This window comes from Alosa alosa, chromosome 2, assembly GCF_017589495.1.
Source record: "Alosa alosa isolate M-15738 ecotype Scorff River chromosome 2, AALO_Geno_1.1, whole genome shotgun sequence".
Lineage (NCBI taxonomy): Eukaryota > Metazoa > Chordata > Actinopteri > Clupeiformes > Clupeidae > Alosa > Alosa alosa.
The window spans coordinates 25401615-25422986 of record NC_063190.1 but is presented as its reverse complement, the minus strand read 5'-3'; the positions used below and the strand labels follow the sequence as shown (position 1 = coordinate 25422986).

Genomic DNA, 21372 nt, shown 5'->3' with positions numbered 1-21372 from the left:
GAGGAGACACAGAGCTATCATTTGATACCAAGTACATCCTTCTGGATTATAAAACAGACGAAGTGACAGCAAAATAATAATTTCATATAGCTGGACTTACCCCCCACGTTTTTGTCTGCTTTTGTGGCAAAGCATGTTTATAATCCAACGCTATCGTGTGTTTCTCTATGGCAAAGCATGTTTATAATCCGGTTTTTAAGATCCTAGCAAATTCCTGCATGGCATCCAATTCAAGGCTCACATTGCATCTCAATTTGTTCAACAAAGAAACACCTTTTTTGCCTTTACTTTGTTCATGGCAATGCAGTAAAAAGTTGAGAATCATTATGAGTGCATACACCATAGGCACACATGCTAACACGCAAACTCGGGTCAAGTCAGGTCAGATCAGTTCGTCATTATCATTTTGGCCATAATCGTGCAGCCCTAAGCGAAACTTATCGAAATAAGCCAGGTTTGGCCTTTAGCAAGGTTGATGGAATACCCCCCACGTGTGTAAAAGTAGATCAATATAGAATGAAAATATGAGTACTTTAGACCATTGTTTGCAAAGGTATGCTCATGCGTTTTGTAAAATGCCTAATGGAAACTCCCCATAGGACTTTTGGTTGCCCAAAATGCATACTGACAATCAAAGGCTTACTGAATATGAACCCCTTTGTGTAGAAGCATCATTTTGGTCTCAAATGATTGAAGTCTCATGATTGCATTTGGATTCTATGTCATGGTCTCTGATATGGAATGATTACACTAAATATGGAATAATTACACAAACATAACTCTTTGCTATTTAAATTCAATTGTGTATAAGAAGAACTATACGTCTACACAACTTAGATTGGATGAAATTACATGGATATTCCATTTCTATGGGTTCTTGTGGACATTTCAAGACTCATTATGCAACATCTACATACTCCTAAGGATATACACAAGGGCAAGAGGGTAGGGAAGCACCAAGGGGGTAGGGCCATCAGACATTTTGAATTGAGACATAGTAGTAAGATAAATTTGTGAATCATGTGAAGCACTACACATATTTTACATGAAAAAAAGTTGTCATGTATTGATGGTGTATAATATGGCTATGCTACATAACAATATGATGTATAAAAATTATTTAGAATGTTGGGTGGGGGAGGGGGTAACATAGATGCTTTAATTAATGTGTAATTACTGCCTAGTAGCTTTATTATACAGCATATTCTTTTTAATTTAATTTAATTTCACTTATAGAGTGCCAAAACATTACACATATCTCATGGCGCTTTACAGAGTTTTACAGGATCCACTCTGTAAAGCACTCTATTCTTATGAAGTAATTCAGTTGAAGTACTAATGTGTAGTGTATACACTACACACCCTTTTCTGTTGTTAGCTCGTCACTCTATGGGGAAACCTAAAACTGCATAGTATACCTTTAAGATTTATTTTGTAATTATGTGAAATGTAGTAGATTCTGGATCCCACTCACAGCACAGCAAAATGTCATAGACTAGCAGACCATTATAAAAAAAAAATAGGCTAAATTGTTTTGGATTGGTCTTGCCAATCTCAGCAACTTCTGAAACGTAGCATCTACTCTTGCAGATATTGAGTATGTGGAGATCCGCTCAGACATGGATGAGAGTGAGTCTGCCAAGAACAAGAGGAGGATCTACAAATACCGTGTGGTGATGGTTAAGGGGGATGCTGCGCTCGACATGAGAGGTCGCTGCAGTGCTGGACAGAAGGTACTTGAAGAAACTGTATGCAAGCAACAACTGACCTTAACACCAGGTTTGATATCTGGGCAACACAGTGCATAGGTGTTACTTCCTCACATTACTGTATTTTGCTAATGGGCTAGCATGTAGTTGTGCCCTTGAGCAAAGCACTTAACCCCAAGTTGCTCAAAGGACACTGACCCTTGTAATATATAATAATGTAACAAATACAATGCATAAACACCTGATAGCAATAATTTTACGGTTAAAATGAATAATAATTGAATTTCTAGACTAGTTTCAGTTGGCCATGTGGCCCTTCTTGGTTTAAAACAAAGACACCCTCCCCTCCCCCAAAGAAATGCTAATGTACTGGTTCTAAGGGCTATCAGGTCCACAAGACAAAGGATGTTACCTTTATGTGTCATGAAATGTAAATATATTCATGTTTGGTATCATTGTAATAGTCTCAGTACAAGGATTGTAATGATTTGATTGTGAGAATGTTTGGAACATTCTATAAGTGATATTTCTGATATATAAGATATCTCTCCTCATGCTATTCAGATAGGTGTGAAATGGGTGTGAGTAGGTGTGTCTGATGCCAAGTGGGCTTGTTTTGGCGCCAAAATTCTTCCTTTGTTTAATCCATACAAAAGTAACTAAACTGCAATGTTTGTCAGATGAAGACTAAGATTAGAAAGATGGATAACTGAAGAGAGGGAGAGGTCTCATAGACCATAGACCATTTTTTTTGTACCCTCTCTGCTTGTAACAGAATAAACCTAATTCCTGAGTTGTTCCTGAAGTTTGCCAGTCTAAGATTAATATTAAGTAATTATTCACCACAATTACTTTCACACCCAGGTCTTGGCTTCACTCATTATCCGGCTGGCTCTGGCAGAAACCTTCTGCCTCAACTGTGGCATCCTGGCCCTGGATGAGCCTACCACAAACCTGGACCGTGAGAACATTGAGTCTCTTGCTCATGCACTTATAGAGTGAGTATAGAACACCCTGACATCAACACTAATCCCCTTCATTCAGGTCTTGGAATATAAATGTGTACCTTTTGAGTTCAGGGATGTAAGGAATAGTTGCACAGTGCTTTTTTTTTTTTAAGCGAGCTAGACAGAACTTGTTCATGTTTTAGAGGAAGGATCCAGGAGGGAGAGCAATGTGTAAAATCAAAACTATGGATAGATAACAATAGTTATTTACTATCTCAACTTCGTAATTAGGTTGTGAGGTTCACTCATGTTATTCACAAGCCCGTTACTGGTCTGGGGTTCAGTTCCTTTCATAATTCTGTTTTTGCTTTACAACAGAATCACAAAGATTCGACAGAAGCAACGCAACTTCCAGCTGCTCATCATCACTCATGATGAAGACTTTGTGGAGCTGCTGGGTCGCTCAAATTACATGCAGTATTTCTACAGAATAAAGAAAAATATTGAGCAGTGCTCAGAGATCACCAAGTGTGATATCAACTCTGTCAATACTTACCTGCACTAAAAAGACTCTGAGGTTGTGCAGTTAGCCGTTTAGCTGCAGTTCATGTTCCTTTTTGCACTTAAAGGAGAATTCCGGTGTGATATTGACCTAAAGTGTATCGAAACATGATACCGAGTGTGAACGTATGTCTCATAGCCCATCTCGGCTTGTCCCCTGCACTCCAAAAATCTGGATGCTAGTTAGCCGATGCTACCAACATCTTTTCAATAGTGGTGCTTCGGCATCGGCTAGCCATGCAAATAAATCACTGTTTTACACCCATTTACGAGGGCTCAATGTATCTCCACACTTCATTGGTAGACTTCCGAGGGCCCTGACATTTAAAGCGAGACATTGAGAACTTTGAAAAAGCACTGGTAGTTTACTTACAAAGGCGATTTATACAGACAGTATCTTCAACAAAGTTTAGCGTTTGCAGCCATCTTGAATTTAGTCCACGATAAATTCGAGCATCCAGTAAGAATGAACAGGTATGATAAAGGGATCAGATTCCAAAAATAATTCAGTGGAAATGCATGGATTCCAGTTGCTGCTACTGGAAGAAACTGGAATCCATGCATTTCCACCGAATTATTTTTGGAATCTGATCCCTTATCATACCTGTTCATTCTTACTGCTGTTCTAATTTATCGTGACTAAATTCAAGATGGCTGCAAACGTTAAACTTCGTGGAAGATACTGTCTGTATAAATCGCCTTGTAAGTAAACTACCAGTGCTTTTTCAAAGTTCTCAATGTCTCGCTTTTAAATGTCAGGGCCCTAGGAAGTCTACCAATGAAGTGTGGAGATACATTGAGCCCTCGTAAATGGGTGTAAAACAGTGATTTATTTGCATGGTATACTCGATGCAAGCACCACTACTGAAAAAGTTGTTGGTAGCATCGGCTAACTAGCCAGATTTTGGAGTGCAGGGGACAAGTTGAGATGGGCTATGAGACATACGTTCACACTCGGTATCATGTTTCAATACACTTTAGGTCAATATCACACCGGAATTCTCCTTTAATGTGAAACTAATGATTCACTTGTCGATGTTATTGAATGAAGTATTTGTGGAAGTGTCTTATACCATAATAAGAAGTGGCCTTGCCATGGAAAATATGAACAGAATTAAAACAAAAACTTTGATTGTGATTGTGTGATTTTGTTAATTTCCTTGAAGATCTACTTAAAACAGACTTTGCATCTATTTTGGACTACAAGAAGTAAGCGTGGATATATTTAGCCATGATTTCAGTAGGTCACCAGTCACATATTGCACATAAGTGTCTGTACAGTTTAATGTGAAAACCAATACTTAAACTTAAAAGGAAAAGTGTGGTCATTCTCATAACTCTAATCCGGTATTCAGAGAAAAAGACTTCTTGGTGTTGTCTCTTTGATGTACAATTATCAAACCACATCTCCATCAAGATCCTTAGTGCTCTCACAGCTAAGAGGATGCTCTACGTAAGGGCTGAACCTGCAAAATTCTCCTCCTCATCAGTATATAAAAAGAGGGCAGATGGAGGCCAGAAAGTAGACAGCTGTGCACTTAGCTAAAGCAAAACCCGGATACAAAACACTTAGCACAACTGTAGCTTGACAGCCAGAACTTAAGATGCTAACCGCCGTGCTCCTCAGCCTGCTTGCTGCCTTTGTCAGTGGAGCTCCTGCCTCTACGACAGAGTGTATACTGTTGAAACAGATCTATGACGAGGTGGCAGAGAGCAAGAATGACACAGCGGTGAGTTTTGTCTTTATTTCCTGTAGGCACCTGTGGCACAGAAGTGGTTGTGTAGTAATATTGCTTTAGTAAAGATCTCATGTTTGTCTTGTGTTTCTCTTTCTTCCTTTTCTGTTGGCTTTACAGTTAAACCTGAATACAGTGTTTGTCATGGAGCTAAAAGAGCAGAATGAGCATGAGGGGCACTGCAAGGTGAGACACTTTAGATAATTAGATACTTAATTCATCCCCAAAGGGAAATTATGGTGTTACAGCTGCAACTATTAACATATCCATTGCATTGTCTCAGAAGATAACTTATCTCCCAGCATATGGGGAGTCATTGTATATATATATCGTAATATATTGTTATAGCAGTGGGCAGCCAGGAATGGCTGACTCTAGCCATCCTTATTACAACAGTTTTTTTTTTAGTATAGTATAGTCTTTAATATCCCCTTGGAGCAATTTGGTTCATAGCCAGTAGTCAGCACTATCCTTGAAGGAGCCTTCTGCTGAAAACACCACTCTCTGGTCAATATGTGCAATGGAAGTATTCATATTGCTGAGCAATTTGTGCCATATTGTTCTCTCAACAAGCAACTCTAGCGGCTCCAGAGTACTTCCAAACACAGAACCAGTCTTTTCAATCAGCTTGTTCACTTTTTTGCGCTTCAAGCTAAAAAGTTGTGTTTATTTTTTGCTTGTCAATGAACATGAATTCTTTTCTTTCACAGATTGCAACTTTATGCAAAGCCAAGGTGATCCTGAGTCACACACAGGGGGTTTTGACACGGGCTTTGAATGCCTACAGTGTACATCACAAAGTAAGAGTTGATTTCCTCATGTCTCTTTTTTTTTTTTGTGTGTTGTACCAGGTCTTACCGTATATACCGATACCGGATATCCCCATGACCTACCTTTTCTGACTAATAGTTACTATTAGACACTAATACTTAGAGAAATCACAGGATCCCCAAAAATGTTACTGCCCAGCTATTAACTTCCATTAAGTTCAGTGATGGAGAGCTCATACAGGGCAGATATTGTTCTAATTGACAGTTAAGTGCATGAGTAGTGTATCAATTCAGTAGCTTTGCATTTATCTTATCCATTAGATGCTAATGGTGTGTGGCTTAATGTTTTATTCCACAGGCAACTTGTCATGGTACAAAGCTTAAGGATCAGGCTGACGAGAAAACGCTGAACGGGTTTCTGGAGGATTTAGGCCAGTGTGTCCAGAATTTGTATCACGGCTGTCACAAAATCTCCAAAAGTTTTGCCCAGCTACATTAACAACTGTCATCTTAGGCTTTCTTGATATTTAATGCCATTTGTTAAACAAAATGTGCAATTTCGTTTTGGTCTTTTAATTTATTAGAAATATTTTTATTTTAACAATATATTGAGATATGTGTATTTATGTATTCCTGTTAACATTTTTTACACCAATAGAATATTATTCCAAATGTTCTTTGTAAATAAATGTTTTTTTTCTTGATTTAATGACACAGATAAATGTTACAAGGGTAATTTCACAATCAGGGTGCACGCTTGACATTTTTCAAACACAGGCCTGTGTACCCCTAAAAATGTCATAATATTCCAAACATTATATGTTATTATTAATGGCTACACTTAGGAGCACCTTGATAACTGGAAAAAAGAACGGTAAAACTATACTATGGACAGACAATTTGACCGCATCAGGCCATTTTGTAACATCTTACAAATGACATGTGAAAGCGATCGTTTAAGACGTCTGTTATTAAGCCATCCCTCAAAAAACCTAGCCTTGTATCAATACTGGTCCTCCTGGACCTCAGCGCTGCCTTTGACACCATAGACCATGACATACTACTTAGGCATCAAAGACTCAGCATTCGATTGGTTTAGATCATACCTTCCTAACCGTCAACAATTTGTACTGTCCATAATAAACCATCTACCCAGACTATGGTAAAATATGGAGTGCCTCAAGGCTCAGTACTGAGGCCCCTGTTGTTTTTATTATTCTTATGCAGATGATACACAACTATACCTCTCCATAAAACCTGATGAATTAACCCTGTTAGCCAAACTTGACACATGTATAAGAGATATAAAGACATTGATGACGAATCATTTCCTGCTTTTGAACTCCGATAAAACAGTCAAGTCATGGTTTTAGGTTCTAAAAAGATGAGGGATATCCTATCCACACCACAGGCTACATATAGTGATCTTCCACTGACCTCATCCACAAGTGTTAAAAACCTAGGAGTTATAATTGACCAGGACCTAGCACTAAATAATCACATTAAACAAATCACCAAAACATTTTACCATTTAAGGAACATTTCAGAGATAAGGAAGTCCTTATCCTTACCAGATGCCGAGAAATTAATCCATGCTTTTGTTACCTCAAGGATAGACTATTGCAATGCTCTATACGCTGGCTGTAATAATACCTGTCTAAAGAGCTTACAGCTTATACAAAATGCAGCTGCTCACACACACACAAAATATGAACATATTTCCCCCATCCTAGCATCTTTACACTGGCTACCTGTTAAAAGTCATTGACTTCAAAATATTACTTATATCTCTTGGTTGGTTGCCTGCATTGAAAGAGGACACCTTATGAAGACGCTCTTTTGTCTGCTTCTGACAGAAGAAGCACTTATCTATGCTGGCAGCAGCTGCTGCTGAACAAGTGTACAAAGTCCCTCTAGATGGACTTGATGCAGTTGCAGGTGTTGCTGCAGGTTTAGAAGATGGTCTACCACGTCTTTTCTGAAGACATTGAGTCCTGCCTGCTTCACATGATTTCTAGTAGTGAATCTTAGCATGCTCCAGATACTCACTGTTACAGGTAGATTTGTAGCAGTTCCTGTGCCAAACTGCTTTGTTCTGTTATAAATAACTGCACTGTAATGTTGTAATCATTGGCTGATCTGTGATCACCATCTCCATACTCTCTCATGGACAAAAACAAGAAATTTGGCATATGTCTCTAGTGATGGGTCATTCACCATGGTGCAGTCCTCTCTGGATATATAGCCCAAAATCGGTTTCTTTTGATGTAAAGAATATGTGTGCCATCACCTAACAGAAAGACACACCTCAGAATATAACCTAACTAGACTGTGCCACCATGAACTATGAAAATGTGCTTGCTCAAATGTAGAAGGCTAGAAGGTCACTCACTAATATCACCATGAAGAACAGACCACTATGTGCTTCAGATTATTCAATATTCTAAATTATATAACTGCCAGCTATCAACAGCCAACTGTCACTCTTACACACACACGCACACACTCACCTGTCTGTTTGTCTATCTGATCCTTTTACCCTTTCTTTTCTTCACACTTACATAGGCTACGGAAGACCTTACAGACTTTAGCAGGTACTAGCTATGTAAAAGTCTATTAAACTTGAATTAACAGACATCTCTGCACTTTGTGCACTGAATGGGTGTAGACAAGAACTGGCAGAGCAGGCTAGGCCTACACTCAAGCACACTAATAGGCATGCATTAATATTGAAGTATTATTTTTTTAAGCGGATAATTTTGAGCATTTTAGGCACAATTTCTTGTTAAAGAGATCATCAGCCTAAAAATGTTTTATACTGTTGTATTGTTTATGTGGTCCACTTTTGCACACTACCTTGTAGAATATCTTTGCTTTTTGGCACCAAACCCTATGCCATAATACCAGCAATGTGAGGTTTATGGACAAAACACCAAATTTGACCTTTTCTGAATTTGACCTTTGATTTGGGTCCTTCAAAACCTTCAAAAAAATGGAGACATGTTTTCTTTTACTCTTAAGAACCCCTAGAACAAAGATGTAATACTCTCCAAAAATGAACAAGCGAATCCCACAAGCCCCCAAATTAGACACATACTGTAGACCCCCCTACTATACACTGTGTGCAGAATTATTAGGCAAATGAGTAGGGGAGAACCGGGACGAATGAAACACTTCTTAATTAAACGTAATTTACAAAGACATCGTAAAACACTGAAAGTTAATATTTTGTCACTAGCAACCTACATCTATCCTCTGTGAAATACAGTTTCATTTACAGCTCTGAACAAAACCGTTCAAGAGTTATTTAAGGAGAAGTCGAACGCGCGTTTTGTTTCATTCGTCCCAGCATGGGGGACGAATGAAACATACAGCTTAAATTATGTAAACATCCCACAATTTCAATATTTGACAAAATATCATAAATGGTACTTCAAGTATGTGTTATTTTAGATAGATTGCTGCTGGGCTATATGTCTTGGTTCATGTTTGTTAACAACTCATTGCCGTCATGGTGAAGCGCATATCTCGCGGTTATGGAAATAGCATGCACTATGCCATTAATATAGCTAGAATAATGCATGTTTCGAATTAAATAATGTTTCTATAGTACAAAATGTTATTTCACTCTGTGTTTACGTGGTTAAAACCACTACACATCCAAATAAGTGCCCTTCATGACCCACAGGCCGTCAGTCTCCATAGGTTAACATGGCAAAACTCGACCCCCTACCTGATAGCCCCAAATATATTTGCATCTTTCTAAAACTGCTTTTCCATGTCTCATCTGCATAAAATATAGTATAAACACAGATATGTGTGCATTGACTTAGAATAAATAGGGTTTACTGCCTGGTCGGGACAAATGAAACAGGTGTTTCAGTCATCCCGCCATATACATTTAGCATTATAAGCTGTTTTGCATCCATTAAAAACAAACATGCAATGTGAACGTCTGGGATTGGGGAAAGCACTAAATGCTCTACTGAATAAGCATGAAGTCAAAACTTTAAATGAAAAAAACTCTTTAATAATCAAAAAAAATAAACGGCTAATGAAGTAAACTTGTGACCATCAAAAATCGTTTATCGCCTGTAACTCCGTGATACCAGGACGTAACAGGAAGGCATTTGGCTGAGCAACGGAGGTTAATATTCTCTATGTTTTGTCCAAATGATGACTGTCTATCATCGTTGCACTCGGAGAAAACCGGAATGTTTCATTCGTCCCCCGTTTCTATCGTCCCGGTTGTACCCTATTTCGACCACATCCTTTTCATACATGTTGTCCTACTCCAAGCTGTATAGGCTTGAAAGCCAACTACCAATTAAGTAAATCAGGTGGTGTGCATCTCTGTAATGAGAAGGGGTGTGGCCTAATGACATCAACACCCTATATAAGGTGTGCTTAATTATTAGGCAACTTTCTTTCCTTTGGCAAAATGGGTCAGAAAAGAGATGACAGACTCTGAAAAGTCAAAAATTGTCAGATGTCTTTCAGAGGGGTGCAGCAGTTTGGAAATTGCCAAGCTTTTGAAGCGGGATCATCGCACAATCAAGCGATTCATGGCAAATAGCCAACAGGGGCGCAAGAAGCGTGTTGAAAAAAGAAGACACAAAATAACTCCCCATGAATTGAGAAGGATAAAGCGTGAAGCTGCCAGGAAGCCATTAGCCACCAGTTGTGCCATATTTCAGAGCTGCAACATGTCTGGAGTGCCGAGAAGCACAAGGTGCTCAATACTCAGGGACCTGGCCAAGGTAAGGAAAGCCGAAAAAAGGCCACCTTTGAACAAGACACAAGACAAAACATCAAGATTGGGCCAAGAAATATCTGAAGACTGATTTCTCCAAGGTGTTTTGGTCTGATGAAATGAGAGTGAGTCTTGATGGGCCAGATGGATGGGCACGAGGCTGGATCAGTAAAGGGCAGCAAGTTCCTTATCGACTCAGACGCCAGCAAGGTGGAGGTGGGGTACTGGTATGGGCTGGTATCATCAAAGATGAGCTTGTGGGACCTTTTCGGGTTGATGATGGAGTCAAGATCAACTCCCAGACCTACTGCCAGTTTCTGGAAGACACGTTCTTCAAGCAGTGGTACAAGAAGTCACCATCATTCAAGAAAAAACATGATATTCATGCAGGACAATGCTCCGTCACACGCATCAAAATACACCACAGCGTGGCTGGCCAGAAAAGGTCTAAAAGGAGAAAAAATAATGACATGGCCCCCTTGTTCACCTGATCTGAACCCCATTGAGAACCTGTGGTCCTTCATGAAATGTGAGATCTACAGGGAGGGAAAACAGTACACCTCTCTGAACAGTGGACCACCATCGCAAACAGATCAAGACACTGACAGAATCTATGGATGGAAGGCTTTTGAGCGTCATGGTGAAGAAAGGTGGCTATATTGGTCACTGATTTGTTTTGTTTTTTTGTTTTTGAATTTTGAGTTTACCTGGTGAAAATAAACAAGTAAGATGGGTATATATTTGTTTTTTATTACGTTGCCTAATAATTCTGCACAGTAATATTTACCTGCACACACAGACATCCTCATAAAATGGCCAAATCTAAAAAAAACACATCAACTTCCAAAAATATGAAACTTTGATATTAAGGAGTCTTTTGGGTTAATTGAGAACACAATTGTGGCCCAATAATAAAAATAATCCTCAAAAATACAACTTGCCTAATAATTCTGCACACAGTGTATGTCAGAAATGAAGCTGTTTATAGACCTCTTAGAAATCGTTGATGCATCTTGCATGTTACATTTAGATGCACACTCAATCGCGCAACCATGCAGGAAAAACTTAAGACTCAAATGCTCCCGACAATTTGGGAAACATTTTTTACAATGCACTGCTGTTGATAGCCTACAGTTAATGTGAATCGCGGACAATAACCATAGACAGTAAAAGAAATGGACGAACAGACTCCGTCGTTTTCAGTGGGAGGGCACTGAGTCAAATAGAACGATTTTTCAGTTGGTCCCCCGAGGACTGCGCAGACTCACACTTAACTTTGTGACGTTAGCCATCGAACTGAATCTTGTAACTCATATGATAGATACACAGAAATTCTTCTCACACTTCCTTCGCCTTCAAAGTCATCAAAGTTAAACATTTATTTATGTATGTATTATTAATATCATCCTCACCAAGTCGTGTTAATGTTGAAGCTACCATACATGATCATCTTCAAAAAAACAGTCATGCTATAACAAAACAAAAAGTTATAGCCTTGAAGCTAATCTTCTTTCCACTTTTCCGACCTACGATCAATCCATCGAAAACCTCTGAAATGATTAGTGCCTTTTTAAAAAAAAATAGGTTTACTTTTTTATTATTATTAGGTTGCCTCTGTGTAATGCTTTACCTTAACATACGTGTATGCTAGGTTTTGCTTATGAGTTACCGTCATAGACAGTAAGGTGGACTGAGCTTCTTATTCAAACACGGTTATCTCCCTCACGGTAGAAAAGAGATTACGTCAAAGCTAGCTTCCCTCCAACCGAACAAGCTAACCATTCTTCTTACGGGTAACCAACGTTACGGACGAGGTAGTGGAGTCTGTTTTGCCTTTGTAGTGTTTATGTGGATTACACAGAAGCTACAATATCGGCACAGGATATATGTTATATGAAGTTATGGTATTTAAAAAAAATCCTAGAATGAATGGACTTCTATGGGAGTTAGCAGAGAGGTGGTCCCTCCAGCCTACGTCGATTCTTCTACTTCCGGGAATTCGCCTGCCCCCTTGACAATAACCAAAGAAAGGAATTTGCACCTCCATTCACCAAATAAAGGCTGTAGTAGTGTTTCTACATGTTGCCACAAAATGTAATTTCTGTCAGAAACCAAGCTATAATGCATGGGGTAACGTTAGGTGAGCCCATAGACTGTATATCTATGGGTGAGTCGGACAGAAGAGGTGCCTGTCTTAGTAGCCTATTCTGTCCCTTTCAAAACTGATTAGCAGCCAACATAATAAAATCAAAATATAAAATCTTTTTAGGCTATAGGTCCAAACCTGAGTCTAAGCCTTAGTTAATAATAATAAAAACAACTCACGTGTAAGTAATTAGTCAAAGAGCTATTGCATTCTGTGTAATATAGAGGTTAACAAAGATACTCTAGTTTGTAGTTTATTTTAAAATATACATTTTGGAGACAAATGGAGTCATACCACAGGGTATGTGTCTATAGACTAGGCAGGAGTTTGGAAAAGGCAAATCATTTACTTGAAACAAGTTTAGAAGCAAGGTTGATTACCATATTTTAACTATTTATTTAGTATTTGAAGAAAATGCTTGAAATTCTTAAGCTAAATGCCGATCTGTTACTACTAGATTTGCCTACTAATGAAATATTGTACCTGAGCCTATTGTTTTGATGTCCAGTGTGCTATGATGACATGTTTGCCCATCCCACCCCTACCCTTACCACTACACACACAAATACCCATATGTAACCCAGAATGAGGCCACACCCTCTACCTCTACACTGAGGAGGCGCTTGTGAATTATGTCATTCCCCTCACATGATGTTCAGCAGTAACAGGTAAACTATAACATAATATCATAATTTGTTTAGGACCATGTAATACATCTGTAATAGCATGTGAAGATTGTTATGTGAGGATTACGTATAGGCTAACTGAATAATTAATATATTATAAGAAACTAAAAACACGTTAGCCAGTTAGCCTTTGTGAATAGGAAGAAGCTAACTAGAGCCTCCACTCTCCGGGATGTGGGCCCCCTCTTGACAAGATGTCGCCCGCAGCATTCAAGGCCCCCGGCACATGAACTGCTCTGAAAGAGCTGAACAGTGGATGAGCCCAGAGCCACAGGTCTGTCGCCAGGCTGCAAAGACCTGGAGACCCCAAGCCCCCCTGTCTGTTGATGTAGGCCGCAATCACCGTGCTGTCAGTCTTCACCATCACATGTTGGCCTCTTAGCCACGGTAGAAAGTGCGGGAGGGCAAGGAGAGCGGCCCAGGACAGCTCAGCTCCAGGACATTGATGTGCTGGGATAGCCAAGGTTCTGTCCAGAGACCATTGATGCCTTTACCATCGAGAACGGCGCCCCAGCCTACTGGGGATGCGTCTGTAAATACGACCCGGCGACGAATCACCGGTCCGCATTCACTGGGCGCATCTGAAGGAGGGCAAGAGGGACTACCTGCACCATAAGGCCTAAGAGGCGAAAGCAGAGTTTCCACTCCACCTGGGTGTGCAACGTGAAGCGACTGAGACATGTGGCGAAAGACTGCTGTCTCACTGCTGTCTCGCCGGTGAGAGAGTCACGGATGCCCTCCTGGAGTCCAAGACCATGCCCAGGAAGGTGGTGACCTGGGAAGGCTGGAGCCTGCTTTTCTTGGGATTGAGGCGCAAGCCCAAGTCCTAAATGTGCTTTAACAGCAAGGCCACGTGTATTTGGCATTGCACTTCTGAGGTTGCACAGATGAGCCAGTCATCTAGATAGTTTAATATCCTGAGCCCCCACTGCCTCATGGGTGCAAGAACTGCATCCATGCACCTGGTGAAGGTTCGGGGGGCCAGAGAGATTCCAAATGGGAGGACTTGGAACTTGAAGACCCGACCCTCAAACACAAACCTCAGGAACCGCCAATGCCCTGGCCAGATGGGTATCTGAAATTAAGCATCCTGCTGGTTGATGGTAGCAAACCAGTCCCCTGCATTGATGGCCTGCCGCACTCTCGGAACTGTGATGAATCTGCACCTCAGGGACCGGAGGTGCATGTTGAGACCCCTGAGGTCTAAAACAGGACGAAGGTCCCCTGTGCGCTTGGGTACAAGAAAATAACTGGAGAAGAACCCCGCTTGGGGGTCTGAACACCTGACTTCCCTTATCGCCCTCTTGTCCAGGAGGGTGGACAGCTCTGCACATAAGGTCTGAGCGTGCATGGCACTGCTCACCAAGGTAACCACGGGGTCTGGTCCTGAACTGCAGGTGGTACCCATGGGTCATGGTGGAGAGCACCCATGGATCCGCTCCTAAGGCCAGCCAAGCCTTCCTGCATCGAGCTCAGAGGCGAGGCTGGCTGGCCCGGAGATTGTCAGGAACGACAAGGGCACCTGGAGGGGCCACGGCCACTAGCACGCGGCTACCCCACCCCTGGGATGCCTGAAGCCGCTGCCTGACATCAGTCGGCCCCCAAGACGGATGCCCCAAGGTAGGTGCTGGCTGAGGCGTGAATGCCCTAGGGCGCCTAGACCCCTGGCATGCCTACCAAGAGACCCTGACACCTCTTCTGCACAGCGGCGGCTGTAACGCGCCTGCTGCAACAGGGTGGTTGCCTGTGGGCCGAACATGGACCCAGGCTCCACCGACACTCTCAAAAGACAAGTGCCACAGCTACTATCTCTTCCACCAATTCCAAAAGCTTGTAAGGAGATCACCTGCTGTGGTTGTTTCAAGGGATGTCTAAGCCTGCGCTGCAGTTGCAGGAAAAGTGGCATGTTATGCATGGAGTCATGCAGCTGCAGCAGCACCTGTCAGAACACTGCTCGAGAGGAGGAGGATGAGGATGATTAGGATAGCCTAAGGCAGGGATTACATTAGCCATCGGCAAGCGGCAGGTTTCCTATTGTTCTCTAGGGTTCGGCAGCGGAACGGTGGCAACGCTGGCGTAACGCAAGCTTTGAACAAGCTGGGCGTTGAACTTGGTTCAACTTTCAAAGCACAACGCGAGCGTATTCAATTGACAAACCGTTTGTGTTGCTTAGGAACGAGATAAAATGTATTATGGTCTGAGTGTCGCGTTACGTTTGCCGCTTGCCGCTGGCTAATGTGATCCTCGCCTACCTCTAAGTGTGTAGCCTACCTCTTCATACCAAGAAGTTTAAAGAATTGAATAGAATAGAATGGACTAATTGCGAAATAAATAGGTAAATATGCATTATTAAATAAATGGTTAAAATATAGATAAATACAGATAAATAATATAAATAGATAGTTAAAATAGGCATTTAGCTTAAGAGTTTCAAGCATTTTCTTCAAATACTAAATAAATAGTTAAAATACAGATAAATAATATAAATAGATAGTTAAAATATGGTAATCAACCTTACTTCTATACATGTTTCAAGTAAATTCTTCAGAAAGCCATCAACCTGTTTCATGGTCCTTTTTTCATGAAAAATACAACAATTTTAACCATGTACATTAATTTCAAGCATTTTCTCTAGTCTTTATCTTAAATCTGAGCATGGCATTGAATTCCTTATGTGTGAAAACCTATAAAAACACATTACATTCAGGTTTTTACCTTGTACAGTCTAAAAGATAAGTGATTAATTCGATTTTGACCTGGTGGCGGCGGCCATATTGGATTTCTCCATTTTGAGGCATTATGGGACATTTTTGAGCCTGGCATACAGAAGATTTGAATTTAGCACCCTTCAAAACCCCTGAAAATGTTGTATGCCAAAAATTAACATGATTTGCCTTCAGGGTTAATTTCTTTTAAAAATTGACCTAGACTACTATGTCCAGGGATGGATTACTGAATGGGCCTACTGGGCCCAAGAGCTCAGGGGGCCCTGATGCCCAAGCCTCTGCGTGAAGTCGCTTCTTCTCCACCCTTCTCTTTTATTTCCTCAAAACTCACCAGAAGTCATCATTTAAAAGGTCTTTTTTTTTTTTTTTAAATCTTCCGGGGGAGCATGCCCCCGGACCCCTTTTAGCATCTGTGCCCAGGGGTTCATAATCCATCCATGCCTATGTCCGTCAAAAGTTTGGCATACCCTAATTGACAGACTTAACTAATGACTTGTTTGTGATTTTTAATAATATTTTTGCATGGCAGGAATTGTATTGAAATTCTAAAAAAGATAAAGTTCCTATGCACAGCCTTCCAGGTGCTGGTGAGGTGCAGTCGTCAATATTCAAAAAAGGGAAAGGATAACCGCACACTGGTGGATTTACTTTGCTGTTTCTTTTTTTTTTTCAGTGAACTTCTGTGTTGAAATTCTGTTTGGGGATCCCCCAGGCCCCACTACAGATTTGGTCCCCCCCCATGTTGACATCATGACATACGACCTTGAGTTTAGTGAACACATAATGTTAACAGATATACCCACACATAGTGGGTGTTGTAAGTAAAGGTAACAATTCCGTCCAGCAAAAATTTGACATTAGTCTTAGAAAGAGCTCAACAGACTGACCCCATTTGGCAGAGGGTATACCTTTGCTATACTTCATACCAAGCAACAACCTCCCAACAACATGCCCAGAACCAATTTGAACATCAGAAGCATGTATGCTTCTGGGAAATCACCCTAAACTTCACCACCAAGTGTAGTGTTTAGGATTATGGTAAACCATACATTTTCAGAATGAAGTTATCTTGTGTAATGCTATCATGCAGTTAACAAACATATTTTACTAGGTGGTGCTATAGACTAGCCTGGCCACGCCCACCTTTCTCCTTTCAGGGAGATACTAGTCTGGAACAGTCTAGTCTAGTCAGTTTCCGTCAAACAAAAAAATGTCATGCCAATCAACAACGAGAGGGGATGACAAAATCAAAACTGACTTTGGTAAATGGTAGAAGCAATGCCTGCAAAACTGCAAACATAAAAAAATTGTAGTTGGAAAAATGCAGGAATGTATTTACACCAAAAGTAAGCTCACATACATCGTTTCCTGATTGCCTATTCTGTTTATAGTTTGTAAAGTTTAGGTGACTCTGATCAATGTGATTGACCAATTATTTCAAAGTTTATGATATTTCGTTTTCATATCATTTTCGTTTATGATATTTTGTTTTCATATCATAAGACCCTTACGTTGGTGACCCTTATCTCTGTCCCTTTTAGCCATTTGTTCATATTTGGAGGGATTTCTCTTCTTTAGATTACGCACTTACACTGCCCTGTCTGCTTTGATCATGGGGTACAGTTGTCTAACAACATCAGATGCTTTCAAATGAGAGACAAGTAATCATTTAAAAGTGGTATGGCTATTCAGTGCAAAACAAATTACACAAGAATATTTAAAAAAAATGGGTGTATTTGCCACAAAAACCTTAATTATGCATAAGGTACGCCATATTCACATATAAAATACCCATGAGTAGGGTTTATTTCCTTATGTAGACAGACAATCTAATACTTTTTTCCCCGATACACTGTAAAAAATAACACTACATCTTACTGCAGTAACACAAGTATACTTTACTTACTATAGGCTGACCTAGTGTTCTTACTAGAGTAACATTAGTAATGTGCCGAACTTGCAACAATGGGGTCTAAAACTTGAGATACACGAGTAAGCTTCACAACTCAGACCTGAGTAAACTGGACTCACGCAGTGCACACGCGCACAGTTGCAGAGGGAGCATTCTGGATTCCACAGCCAACGGTCGGCAGTGTTACGGTGTGGCTGACTTTTGGGATGGGAGTGTAACAGCTTCACCAGTGACTTGCTCTGTCCGGTAAGTTTACAGTATGTATTAATGTGTCAAATGTTTACAGTATAGGTTGAACTAACAGCATTTGTGCAAAACTGTACATTGGTTTCATTAACAACTGGGGTAATGTTAAGTTCAACTTGCTAAGTGGCGATATATCGCTAGCTGCTAACAGTTTGCAGCTAACTGATAGCAGCTATGCGAAGTTAACACCAAAGATCTTTGTTAACACTGCCTCAGACCATGCTGAGCAGAAAACAAATATTCTAGGTATTCAAGCCCTTTGATATTTTTGTTATCGACGTTATGAGGAAGTGGTGGGCCTGGGGTCTAAAACTAGGCTGTATAAATTTGCCAATAGCAGTTGTCTTCATGAGCTCTCTTAATGAAGTTTAGTTCTAACGTTAGCCATTTCTCATGAGAAACGCTTGCTAGCATGCCTAAGTTGATTCAAAACGTGTAAAGATTAAACTGTGTATGGTTTACGTCGATATTCCTACTGTATTGATAAAACAATTAGGATAATTGGACTCATAACCTTACTGACTGATAAAGCCATGGTCTTTTATCTAAAATCTTTCGTTGTGATTTAGCAAGAGGACTTAGGTTGCAGTGTGTGGAATTTGAGCTAATGTGCCGTTATTGAGGTGCAAAATGGCACCATATAATTCCAACGTATGATTGACATTTTAAATTCTATTGTGATAAATGTACTAGGCCTGAAGCAATAGAGAAAATTAAGTTGCCAAATCATAATATTTTTAGCTTAACAGTATTAATTAGGTCTCTGGAGAAATAATTTAAATTAACATTTAATGTGATAAACTTAATCAGCTGTTTTAGTTAAACATGGCCAATAGATGCATATTGATAATAATTTTGCCCTCTTTTTCTTTTTGCAGTTGGAAAACTGAAAATGCAGAGCAATGAACTGGACATGTAAGTTGTGCTTGTTTGGATGTGAAGTCAGAGGTCAGTTGCTCAAACACTACTGATTGAAACATGGAGGTTACACCAGAATACGACCGAAAAAAACTGTAGAGGGTGGTGAAAACTGGCCAACGCATCACCGGTTCCTCACTCCCCACCATCAAGGCCATCCAGGGCAAGTGATGCTTGCGTAAGGCGCGCATCATCATCAAAGACTGTTCTCACCTCAACCACAGACTGTTCACCCCACTCCCCTCTGGGAGGCGTTACAGGTCTCTCTGCACCCAAACCAGCAGGTTCAGAGGAAGCTCCTTCCCTGCGGCTGTCACCCTACTGAACTCTAGCTGTGCATCCCGGTGACAACCAACCAACTAAGCCCCCGCCCGATGCCTCCTTGCCTGTGCCTGTTGAGGTGTCCACCATGACCACGGAAACCTTGACGGGGGACACCCACCCCCCGTGGACAATTGCACTACCCTATCCCACCCATAGTGTTCTATTTATTTACAAATGTACATACTGTAATTACTAGTGATGCACGATATATCGGCCGCCGATATAATATCGGCCGATATGGTCATTTTTTTACACATCGGTATCGGTCCGATGTCAAAATAGGGCCGATGTGAACATGCCGATAATCATTCCTGTGTATTTGACGTGTGTGTAGTGCAAGTCCAAGCGTGTTATCTGTCTACACTGAATCCGTTAAATATGCCCTTCTATTGCATCATATTTCTTATTTAAAATAGCAGGGCAACAAGACTGACAGAAAGAAGACACTGGGCATCTGACAAAAGTTCTTTCAAAACGTTGCGTTGTATCGCGCTGCTCGCATTGCTTGCAGTCAAGTTGATGGCTGGCTTGCATGTCATGTCACGCCTAGCACTACATCTCTCGCGGTAGGCTAAATATAACTGTGTATCAGGCAGAATGTAGTTATATGGTCGTAATAGGAATTTAATAGGGCTGTAACCATATGCGATTCAAAACTGAAATCGCAACACTCATATCCACAAACCTGTGTCGCGGTGTGAAAAGGCAGAACCGACACACCCTTTCTAGTGTCTAGCAGTGCTTTGCAGCTTACGCGGCCGCATAAACAACACACATCTCCCGCTTTACTTGGCGGTAGCCTACGTTGCTTTCATTGTAGACTTTACCAAACAGTATAAACCCCCTGTTAACCTTTCCTGCTTTGTTTCAGACCGTAGTCAGAAACGCAGGGGAGATTCGTTATTCGAGGGCCGATGTTAAGATAAAATAACGTCGGGGTCACGGTCCCATTTCCGATGAGCAAAATACACGAGCTGAACTTTATGGAGTTTTATTTCGGACAGTAACACCGCTCACACTGTGTACAGACTCCAACTTGAACTTCCACACTCTCTGCTCCAGTCGCATGCATACACTTCCTCACTCTATCTCCCTCCTTCCCAGCTTCCCCCACACACACACACACACGGAGCTCTCTTAAAGGAGCCGCAACACCATTTTACAACACCCCTCTCTTTGCCCCGCTCTCTCTCGCTCTCTCAATGGACACGCGCGACTCGGCCAACGCAATCCAAATAAAACATTACAATCGTGAAAGCAAGGACTCGTAGAAGACGACTAGCTAAATTACTATTAAATCTGCTTAGCAACATTAGCATGCTGCACATATTTGTTTAAAACTCTTGGTTTCAAGTTGACTGATCATCTCAATACCAATGTTTCCCAAAAGTGCCTGTACCAAGGAGAACAAGTATTACCTTTAAACTTAAACACACATGGGGAAACTGAACAGTCCAATCAGTAGACTATGATAAGCTAGCCAACTATGCTACTATGCTACTTTGTTTACAATATTTCCAGGCTTCAACCACACAGCTGAATTAAAGAGGGAGAGTTGTAAAATCAATAGTAGGCCTATAGTGTGCCATACCTACCTAGGCTAATCTGCATAAAGTGCTGTCATAAATATCAGACATTCAGTATTCTCTCTTTTTATATCAGGATATAAAATAATACAGATATATTCTATTATATTGTAATCCTCTGGTGTTCTAAGGTAGGCTATTGAAACGTTATTTTAAAAAATGCATTTTGGAAAATAGCTCTTTATTTGATTATCATAAGAATGTGTTTTCTATACAGATATATCGGTATCGGCCATAACAGCAAAATTAATATCGGTTATCGGTATCGGCCACAATTTTCACATCGGTGCATCACTAGTAATTACACATATAGCCATTCCATTTTCTACTGCTCTTCATACTATTCATCCTG

General features: G+C 40.7%; 1 protein-coding gene across 4 annotated transcripts in view; it reads left to right on the top strand.

Annotated features, from left to right (window-relative positions):
• rad50 (RAD50 homolog, double strand break repair protein) overlaps positions 1 to 4355 on the top strand; it is a 73117-nt gene extending 68762 nt beyond the window's left edge. For 3 of the 4 annotated variants that reach the window (XM_048235448.1, XM_048235461.1, XM_048235470.1), the window contains exons 24-26: positions 1591 to 1733; positions 2574 to 2707; positions 3035 to 3305. In XM_048235448.1, the coding sequence (XP_048091405.1) occupies positions 1591 to 1733; positions 2574 to 2707; positions 3035 to 3221 (464 nt within the window). In that variant the 3' untranslated portion in view covers positions 3222 to 3305. Of the gene's footprint in view, positions 1 to 1590; positions 1734 to 2573; positions 2708 to 3034; positions 3306 to 4223 lie in introns of those variants that run through there. The other variant, XR_007192533.1, reaches the window with a different exon arrangement.
• Positions 4356 to 21372: the final 17017 nt, after the last annotated feature.